Raw genomic sequence first — 11,074 nt, 5'->3', positions numbered from 1 at the left:
GAGAAGTGGGGAAAGCGGATAGCCTTGGCGAAGTCCTCTCTCCGCCTGAAAGAAAGATGAGGGGGATCCATTAATGATAACAGAATATTTGACATTCTCAACACATGCCATCACCCTGTTAATTCATTGGAATCTCAGACCAATTTTTGCAAGGAGAATACGAAGGAAACCCCAATCCACACAGTCATATGCCTTTTCCAGATCTATCTTTAGAATAGCAACATCTATGTTTTTTGATAAGACTGAGAATAAGCATTCCTGAGTCAAGGCAACTGCATCGAGTATGTTCCTATCTTTTAAAAACGCATGCTGATCCCTGGAAATGAAAGAATTGAGGATCGATTTCATTCTCTCCGCGATGATTTTTGATATGATTTTGAAGAGAATATTACATAAAGCAATTGGTCTGAAATCCGCAAAAGATTCAGACTGTTCCTTTTTGGGGATAAGCGCTATAAATGTGGCTGTAAGAGCGCTGTTTACATTCCTTGACATACGAGTAGCATTGATCATCCCTAGCATTTCATCTTTGAATAAATCATAGAAGTGAGAGAAGAATTCGATCGGCCAACCATCCGGCCCAGGACTTTTGTCCTTTTTAAATTTCTTGATGGCTTCTTGAAGTTCCGCTTCCGAGATGGGCTTAAAGAATTCCGTATTAGCAACTTCATCAAACATAACAGGAACTTGATCAATCATCCAGAAGACATCATTTATCTCAGTAGACCGCCGCTTGTATTGCTCCTGAAAAAACCTTGTGGCCTCCGACGAAATATCATGTTGAGAATATAAGAAGCCCCCTTTACCATCTTCGATCTTCCAGATTGAATTTGTGCGCCTCCTTGCATTTGCATAATTATGGAAGAACTTTGTATTTCAGTCGCCCTCCTTGAGCCAAATCGCTCTGCTTTTAAGCCTCCATGATTATTCTTCCTTTTGCAGCAACACTTGTTTCTTTCTCTCCAGGGTTCTGAGATGATTTTTTTGATCAAAAGACATACAGTCAAAATTGACTGTAGCAGATAAAAAACTTAACTCCTTTTTTATATCATCAAGCTCTTGTTTGTCCTGCTTCCTCTTTTTTATTATCCAATCCTTTGCCGCCTCCCTCAAAGATTGGATTTTCTCACGAAAGGTCGTGAAGGGAGCCCTCTCCGAATGCTTTAATTCCTCCCATTTTTTTAAAATGAGCTCGTTGAAAGACTTGTCAGCCAGATAGGTTCTGTTGAATTTGAAGGAATATCCCAGCCGATATTCCGATTCCCTCCAGTCAAGATAGATGGGACGATGATCATATGTATAATCACTTCCGGTGCTAGCGACTGGCATTCCCCATTCCTCTATAATACTGGCATTGATAATAAAACGATCAAGTCTTTTAGCAATGAAAGCCAGACCAGTTCTGCTGTTATCCCATGTTGGAGACATCTTTAGGGGAATAACATCAACCTGATTTCTATTTAGAAATTCCTGGCGAAGTCTATCAGTAATAGGGTCATAGTTCCCGAGAGAGAGAACCGGAAGCGCATCCAGGGACCGCGAAGCCATGTCAAAAAATCCAATATAAACAGAAAAAACCAGCATAGAAACAACAGGGAAGGCAAATGAAAACCAGAGATCAATTTTCCTCCATCTGGCCGGAGCGGCCCGGGAAGAAAAACGATAACCGTTCCACGGAGAACTATATATATTAGCTAATATAGATGAAGGAGAAGTGAGGGATTACAAATGTCTCTCTGCATGTCAGAGCGCCTGTGAACGTGTTCAACATAAAAGAAGGTGGCCATGCATCTTTAGTCCCGGGCTTTTGTATCAAGCCTGTCTAGAACTAATTGGTGTGCATACAGAGGATGTCGATCGCTGGTTGGTTGTGAGCATGGCATCCTCGTCCTGACGCATTCCGGCTCCTTTCTTATCCAGATTATTTTGGTGATTTTAGTGATTTCGATAAATAATTTTTTTATTTTTAACAATATTTATAGATGTTATATTTTTAAATATATTATATGATGATGGCTAATGTTTATTAAGATGGTTTATTAATTTTAAGATGGTAAGAGATTACTTAGAATTTATTATTATTATTTTTATTTTTATTTTTATGTTGGAAAAACATTAAGAAAAGCATTTTAAGGTCATTATAATTATGTTCTAAGAAGGTTTGTAGTATGATAAATATTTTGAATTTTTTTTTAGAGTTTGTTACAAAGGTGAGAAACTCTTTCATCCATGGTGTTTTGAGAATTGACCAATGCCCAGTTTCACTATGAAGCTCATAAGAATTTGTTTGTACTTACCAATATTCATTTTCTTCTTAATATTAGTAAAGACAAAGAGATATTTATTTATTTATTTTGGAGATTAGTGTTGACCTCGTAATATCTTAGTTTCCTTTTTCCCTCTATCCCTTTATCACCTTACTATTTCTCATTAAATTTTGAAGTAATTATATTTTTAACATTATTTTTATTTTGCAAAATGATTACCTCCTTTATCCCTCGATGGGCTTGCTAAGACTGTATTCCGTCCCCTCTTGATATGAAGGTTAAGGTTAAAAATACTTTGTCTTGACCTCGTTGAACTTCTTTATCACTTTGTTAGAAGTAATTTTAGGAAACCTCTTGGCTTCCATGTTGGTTGACTTCTTCATATACATAAGATACCTAGTCATAGCCATGCTTTCAATGAGAGAAAAACTTGCTTCAATAAGGAAGATAGGACAAAGAGTATTTCCTTTTTAATCTTGAGATTGTAGGTTATAAATTACTTTTGTATATGTTTTATCTTCCTTTACAACTCTCTAGAGATACTACAAATATCAAACTCACATCCATATAAAATAATAGGAGTGATAAGAGTCTCAAAGATGAGTTATTTTTATCTCATGTCCAAATATTTACTCACTTATAATTGTTTTCAAATATGTAGCAAGATTTCCATCCTCCATTTATTCTTTTCTCAATGCTATAATTCCATTTGAGCTTGCGATGGATATTGATTCCAAGATATTTTTATGAAGGAACTTACTCCAAGTAGTTATTGTCATATATGAAAGTATCATATGTGATCTTTTTGGATTTAACTATCATGACTTTAGTTTTCCTGAATTTAGGCTTATGAGATTCATAATGATTAGATAATGGCTCTTTTGGATCAATCCCATTAGATTTTTAGGGTCGATGTTTTGAACCATCCATTGTTGTTTCAAACCACAGTGGATGGTTCGAAACGTCAACCCCAAAAATCTAATGTGATTGATCCGAAAGAGCCATATGACTTTAGTTTTGTCAATATTAATATTCATACCCATCTTGGAGCAAAATCTTGAAGTATTCTTAGTTTCTTACCAAGATCATAATGGCTCCTCACAAAAATAACAATATTATTAGCATAAAGGAGAAGAGTTATGACTATATTAGTGAGCATGGTGCCAAAACAACCTGCATCTTCCAAAAACTCTTCTAACTTATCAATGCATATGGAAAAAAAGATAGGGGATTATAAGAGAGACCATTGATTGACTTCAATATTGCATTTAATTTATTCTAACCAAGCTTGAGTGGTCCAAATCTTAGCAATAACAATCTCAAATAGCCTTTTCACAACAAACTCAACTGAAGAGGAACCATTATCTCTTACAATGTCTTTCAAAGTTTTGTCCTAACAGTCGTGTCAAAAGCTTTTTTAAAGTCAACTAAACAACACAAGAGATTAGTTCTATTATTGTGACATTCATCTGCAATGATCCTGAGAGTAACAAGGTGGGTTACAACTGAATGATATCTCTTAAATTCAAGTTGGTCTTTAACTTCTTTACCATGGATTTCTAGCCATAGGATAATCTTCTTTTCCAAAATAATTCCATATGTCTTGGCTAAAATGGGGCTCATCATAATGGTCCTATAATTAGAGGGAATGTTTGTTGGAAAATTTAAAGTGACAACTTATTATATCAATTTTCCTTTACCTTAATATTTGCTTGCGAACTTAGTTAATCTTTTTTTGTTCTTTAGTTAGATATTTTTATCAAACAAATATCAAGAATGAAACAAAAACAATAGAGGACACAAAAATTAGGCTATTAGCCAAGACAAAACCCCTATAAGGGGAAAATCCTAAAAACTCTTTTCTTCTTATAGAATCTGCTTCAAATGAGACACAAAGACCCAATTGCTAAACCAAGTCCTTCTCCAAGTACCAAACCAGCCCTTCCAACAAGTCTTTCCTTGATCTAGCACCAACTAGGTTCAAACTGCAACTTCGACCCTGTTGCAACTGCAAAAACCCTACTCCAGATTCCTCCTGAGACATTCCTTGAGCAAGACAATTCCTCCTAAGGTCAATGAGGTCAAGACAATATATTCTTCCTTCATGCAACAAGAGACTACACTTCATCCTACTGTGACTTGGATTTGTAGTTTCAACCTTCTTTTGTAGCTATAGAAACCCTAATCCTTCGCACGTGTGAGAGAGAAAGAGCCCAAAAACAACATTTTTTTCCTTCTTTTCTTCTTCTAGACCTTCACTGCCTTCTTTTTGAGCTTCCCAACTATAGATCAAGCTTTCTTCTTGAGATTGAACTTCTTGATGAGTGAATACTAAATGAGCTCAAACTGCTTCTATATATAGCCTTTCCAAGGGGTCGAATTCCCTCCTTTAGGCCAACTTGTACTTTTGGGTTTCCAGGACTTTATTGACTCAAAATAAATTCCTTTTCCAATTACTTTTTTCCCAGAAGGGTCTTATAAACATGATGTTGAGTCCTTTGACTCATGACAGTAAATCCTAAGACCTAACAAACCCTATAAGCATGAAGAAAATGCTTTTACCTAGAAGACCATCAATAATAAACATGAAACCCATGCTTAAAAAAAAAAAATCTTCTTTTCTCTGTTACATAGGATACATATTGAAATGAGTACAACAATTATGCAGACCGAAACTAGCTACATTTTCAACAATCTTTTTATCCCCAATTTTAAAGATAGACACAATGAGGCTCTACATCCAAAGCTTAGGGAAGCCTTGCTTCAATATCAAATTGAAGAGTCTAAGTATGTGACAGATGACGATAAACCCAACTATTTTTAAAATTTTAGCTTTATAGCCTTCAATATCATTAACTTTCCCATTAACAAGTTGCTTAACCCCAAACTTATTGTTTTCTATAATAAATATATCATCCTCTATATGGGCATTTAAAATGGTGTCCATGACATTCGGGAGTTAATAAAGATTTTTAAGATAGGAATTCTAGATCTTAGAAGGAAACAAAACATTGTCTTTAGTTTTAGGAATTATAATTTCCCTCCAAAACTTTCTAGAAGCAGATTTATGTAGTGTCCCTTGTTTTTTATTAATATAATACATTTTCTTCCTTATCTTATCAACCTTTAAAGATTCCTCATGTGTGCTTTTATAATATTATCATGCGAAATGTTTAGTGGTTTTATTATTTTTTTATATGACATTTTATAGAAAACTTGTTATTAATAAAAATGGAAAAAATTGTAACAAAATTATGAGAAATTTTTTAAATGTTATCTTTATAGATTAAAAACCTATATTAAAAAAAATAAAACAATAAAATAAAATAAAAATCTAAATCTCTATTTAAATCCTTTAAGGAAGGATCCCTTTTAATTTTTTTAAAAACAAAGGTCTTTGATTCTCAAAATTGTATGACCAAGTCTTTGATTCTAACAATTGTATAACAAAATTTAGAATTGAGGTTAAAAAGTCTATTATCGTCATTGTCTATGACTTCAGCTATTTAAAAAAAAAAAAAATACTTTTCTTAATTTTAAAGATTAAGATAAATGGATTCACACGACATCCCTTACCTCATAAGAAAATGAATGCTTTACCATTTCGATCAGATTTTAAACGCCATCCCTTCCCTCATAAGAAAATAAACGCTTTTTCTGACCAGATTTTAAAGATTAATATTGAATGGATTCATGCCAATGAAATCCATTAAGCGTCATCACTGTTAAAGATCAAGATAGAATGGATTCATGCCAATGAAATGCATGAAGCGTCATTAGTCTTATCCTTACAGAGCTCATCAAGAATTTCATGCATTATCTCTCCAAACCTGATAAAGAGATATTTATCAGATTTTAAAGGTTTAGTGGGTGGCTTCACGCCAATGAAGTCCATTCAGGCGTCATCACTGATATCCACTGAAAGCAAGCATTATCCGTGCAAAACCCATAAACAGATAGCTGATTAGACTTCATGACAAATCATCTAGTTAAATTTGTCTGCCCGGTTCCGGTCTGGTGGTATATGGAGGCAGTTACGGACAAACCTGTTCAAAAACCAATGAGCATACCCTAAAGTGCCTTTGACAAAGAAGAGTAGTACACTATACGGAGTTTCAGTCCATGTACCCGACTGCCACTAAAGTAAATACATGATTTCCCTGTGATACACAATTGACTCTGCAATCGATGTGCGTTGATTTTCTTGATCCAATTACAAAATGTAGTGTTGCCATTGGTCACCGTCTCACATCAAAGATAAGGATGAACTTTGGTGGGGTACTGGTGGGTCACTACCGAAAAGATAAGGCTCCCAATTTTGTAAGACATGCATGGTATATGTGTGATAGCCGGCATAGTAATCACCGATAAGGATAAAACCTCTAAGAGAATTCTCAATGGATACTAGTCATTTTGTCTAATGTGGTTTTGTAGTCCTGATCACGACATTCATGTGAGTTTCCAGGAAAGTGGGAGGAAGGGCAGATGTGGGGTCAACGGGGTCACCGACCGCTTGGGAGTCGTTGTCCATTCGAATATACTTCAGGAGTGGGTGGAATAATCCACCGAGTATGCAGGGTTTTACAGGTGAGCTCCTATAAGAGGTAATCAGTGAATTGAAACAGAGAGAATTGCCGCAAGGATTAAAAGTGCCCTCATAGTTTTGGGATAAGTGAAGCAGCAGGAAGGTAATACCGTAATTGTATGGCAGCAAAGTTGCAGATGCGAGGCTCTTCTGGTGGAATTATCAGAGGATTAAACAAGATCTGGGGTAACGTTAGAGATCCTACAGGTGCCTACGTTGCTGCAAACACTGCCATTCCCAGCTCCAGGTATGAGAAAATTTCCTTTATTTCGGTACCCATCTCTGTTTTATTTGTGGGGACTGTAAGTTATATATATAATATCTTCTTTTCTGTTGTTTTGGGTTTGCAGTTGCTGCTTATAGTTATAAAATACCATTTTCTTGATTTTTATGGGTATGCAATTGTTGCTTTCTAAGTGTTATTTGTCTGCATTCATAAATTTGGAAGAATTACACTATTCTGTTTATGTATTCTTATAAATTTGTAAGAATTATCTGTGTCTATTTTCATGAATAGGGAATAATACATAGCCGGCAACAACATGGCTATGGATGGTGTATGGCACACTCTTAGGCCTTCATAGTACAGGCTTATCAAAATTAGAGTTGTTTTTAAGTTGGTGAAGTTTAGGCTCAGATGCAATTACATGCTTATTAGGCATCCACATTGTCCCTGGCTTAGGAGCTCTGTCCTGGTCACTTAACAGAATTTAGAGTGTAATGATGCATAGATATTGTTGAAGAGAGACTGTAAACAGTAGGATCTCTGTGGAGTGAGTTTTCCATTCTTCTTTTGGGAATATTCTCTTTGATTTGATGGACATCTTTCTTAGCAGCCTTGGTGTGAATTGATACCATTTTTCAGTCAGTGAAGCTAATGGCTTAAACCTAATTTCATGTTTATTGGGCATCCACGGTCTTACTGTGACTTGGGAGATCTTTACCAGCAGCATATGAAATCTAAACTGCAATGTTTCAGGTATATTGTTTAATTGAGACTGCTCACAGTAGGATCACTTTGGAGGTGGTTTGTCCTCCTTCGTGAAGGCAAATTATCTTAGATTTGAAGGGTATCTTCCTAGAAGTGTCTGTGTGAATTGATAGCGTTCGAATGTGACATGTCTGCATGTTAAGAGACAAACACCAAAATAGCCTGAGAAACAGATATAAGAACAAGAGATAAGCCTCTTGAAGGAGGCAAACTCAACCTCTTTTTACAATAGAATAAATGTATAATATGAGATGATTCTAAATCTTGGTGTTCTCTACAAAGATTACAATTACTCTTAAAGGGTTTAGCCAATAACATTAATATAACTAAATGATATAATAACTCAATATCCAGGGTTTTTACTTGGGGCTTTCTCAAGGGCTTAACACTGGAGGAAATAAATTCATAAAAACTTTAACATGAGTCAATGAAATGCCTGCCAAAATCTACTTCTCCACAGCTAAATGCTTGTTTTTTCAATAAAATGGACCGGGAATTGTTATAATTGTTATAAGATCAGGGAAAATTTGAAGGATGGAAGTTTACCTTAAAGTTTATAAACCTTGGTGAATCTTATTACTCACTAATATGCAAATTGTAAAATGTTTGATGATGCTTTTGTAAAATTATTTAAATTTTTAATAATTTTATATTAGTTTATATAAAATTTTGGTGATTTTTAAGATAGAATAATTTTATACTCTAAAATTTGAGCAAATAATTTTTAGAAAAAATGGAAATTAGCGAACCTTTTTTTTTTTTGAAAAAAACATGGAAAATTAGCCCATTTGTGAATATTAGCCCCAAAAATTTTCCCGTTTATGATCTGTTGAAGACACTTCAAAAATAGGTCAGGGAAAGAAAAAGAAAGTCATGGACATTGCTAATGTCTAATTGCATCTGTCATTGTTTTGCCCTTTTTTTGAATTGGAATTTCTCAGCAAAAAAATTGTCTGTAAGGTGAAGGACCAATTGTTAATGTTGGTCTGATTGCTTTTGGTTGTATTTTTTGGGGTCCAAGGCAAGCTTAGCAGGATCCTCCCTCTTTCCCAGGATATCCTAAGGGAGGGAAGCTTGTGGGATTCCCCCTTCTTCACCGTGATGCATTCATGGAAGGCACCTCACAATAGTGGCTGGTAACCCTGTGAGACTTGACCAGATTTGGACCTGTGAACTATGGCCTCCCTGTCAACAACTGCTTTAGGGGGATGTTTCAACTGATTGAGCTGACCCCTGGGGCTGGTTTCTTTTGATATTATCTTGCTGCCAGTCTGGAAAGTTATTTCCTGAGTTCCATATTATCTTTGTATAAATTGAAGATCGAATCTCTCTAATTGCATTTACTTTTAGTAAGTAAATCCTGTTTCTGAGCTGAATGTGGATTTATTCAATATTCGATCGTCTGCCTATTCACTTTGTTGACAGAGCTAGAACTTAATCTTGTGTGAGAGATAGTTGTAAGAAACCTCGTAGGGTCCTATTGCACAAGAATTTTTGTTTATATTAGTTGTAAGCATTGTGGAAAATCGACTGCATAATTGCCAGACATGGGCTTTTTCTTTTGTCAAATTCTAACAAAGTTAATTCTTGCAGTCAGAGGTTTAAGGCTGTCATATTCTCATTATTACCTTCCTATACTTGGTGTAAATCATAGGTGGATAATAATGGCTATTTCCCTGTTGTAAGTTTTAGATGCATGATAAAGAGAGTGGGATATCTATTTTCAAACCAGATTAGATGCCCCTTGTAATAGGGTTTCAGAATCCAGTCGCATTTGTCAGTATACATTTTTGTGACTTCTGCAATAAATCGGGATATGGAAATTTTCTCCAATTCTTTCAGAAGACTGAACACCTTTCTGATTATCCATGTGGAATTTTGCAGGAAATGTCTGCATTCATCTGTGTATGAGAAGAACGAAGATGATGGTCTTCATCTGAACAGGGTCCCAGAGGATGTGATTGAACCTGAGTCTCAGAAGAGCTGGGTACCACATCCAGAAACAGGTGTGTTTGGTCCTGCAGAGGAACAAAACTGGAGTGGTGGAGACCAGCACTCTTCTCATGAGAAGAGTGGTGAATCTGTTCTTGAGCAACATGTCTGGTACCGACCCTTGGAAGATGTTGAGAAACAGCCTTACAACTGATCGTTGAATGGATATAGCTCATATCTAAATATAGTATATGTTTGAGAAGCTGGAGTGATATAGGGTATATTAGCGTCCAAGACATTTCTGGTATATTAAGCTGTGGTGTTAAAGGTTCGACTTCGTTTGTTAACCTGGACATATTATTATAAGCTTTCTTTGGAGAGTTTGTGTGTAGATTCAGCTTTCTTTGCTGAATGAACATTTGCTGTCAGATTTCACTGCTATCTGACTGTAAATAGCAGTAAAATGAACTACTTATTAATACAATTTGCTGTTTCTTTTCATATGCTATGACCCACAACCTAAATTCTATTTAACAGTTTTTGAGTAGTGAATTTGTTAGGACAGAGTACACTTCGAGAGTATGTATATATATACCACATCTTAACTCTCTTAGCCGATTTGAAGTCTTTTCTCGTGGCAACAGCCTGGTTGTACATCCATTCTATAGTAAATGTTGGATAGATTTCCTTTTAGCTCTGGCCAAAAGTAAAATACTGAAGTCTTTGCCTACTTTATCTCGTACTCAGTGTTAGTCTACATGGTAGGACCCATGTTATTCATCAATATGGTGAAGTTTCAACTCTTACAGGAAACATACCTGGCTAAGAAGCTCAGTCTATCTTTGCAAACGCCCAGTCAAAATGGAAAACTGCCATTGACTTGACTTTGTTTCATCCCATTGCACTGGCCCTAAAGCGTGGGGGATGAAATACCTTATATCCATGTACCATGAGGCACTCTTACAGGCTTGGCAACTGCTGTTTTATTGGTTTTCAAGTGGTATGGACAAGCACCTTTTTGCCAGCTTCTATATGCTATTATAGGTCTCTCAACCCTGAATTTATGGATATGCACGGTTTGAATCATTCTGTTTATATGAGTGTCAACTAAGCAATTAAGTTAGTTTTTGCAAGGAAGGTTTGATTTTAAGCTTCTATATGATATTATAGGTTTCTCAACCTTGAATTTATGGATATGCACGGTTTGGATCATTCTGTTTATATGAGTGTCAACTAAGCAAAATTGTTTTTGGGAGCAAGGTTTGATTTTTAAGCTGGCAAAGATCAGAGCTCAAATGT

General features: G+C 35.6%; 1 protein-coding gene across 1 annotated transcript; it reads left to right on the top strand.

The window, feature by feature from the left end:
* The first annotated feature begins 6,849 nt into the window (after nt 1-6,849).
* On the top strand, nt 6,850-10,043 carry LOC149211363 (late embryogenesis abundant protein At5g17165-like). The gene is made up of 2 exons (XM_089391480.1): nt 6,850-7,099; nt 9,728-10,043. Exons 1-2 carry the CDS (start codon nt 6,972-6,974, stop codon nt 9,987-9,989), a joined length of 390 nt encoding a protein of 129 aa, XP_089247606.1. The 5' UTR covers nt 6,850-6,971; the 3' UTR covers nt 9,990-10,043.
* Nucleotides 10,044-11,074: the final 1,031 nt, after the last annotated feature.

The sequence above is a fragment of the Pinus tabuliformis genome, chromosome 1_1 (assembly GCF_031772625.1).
Source record: "Pinus tabuliformis cultivar Carrire ecotype Pingquan chromosome 1_1, CPIR1, whole genome shotgun sequence".
In the NCBI taxonomy this organism is placed as follows: domain Eukaryota; kingdom Viridiplantae; phylum Streptophyta; class Pinopsida; order Pinales; family Pinaceae; genus Pinus; species Pinus tabuliformis.
This window is presented reverse-complemented; position numbering and strand designations above follow the sequence as displayed.

What these genes read in the sequence shown, in the direction of transcription:
- LOC149211363 (XM_089391480.1), top strand. Translation starts at nt 6,972, where the DNA reads ATGGCAGCAAAGTTGCAGATGCGAGGCTCTTCTGGTGGAATTATCAGA. An exon ending in ACTGCCATTCCCAGCTCCAG is followed by an intron (nt 7,100 to 9,727) that starts GTATGAGAAAAT and finishes GGAATTTTGCAG; the next exon opens with GAAATGTCTGCATTCATCTG.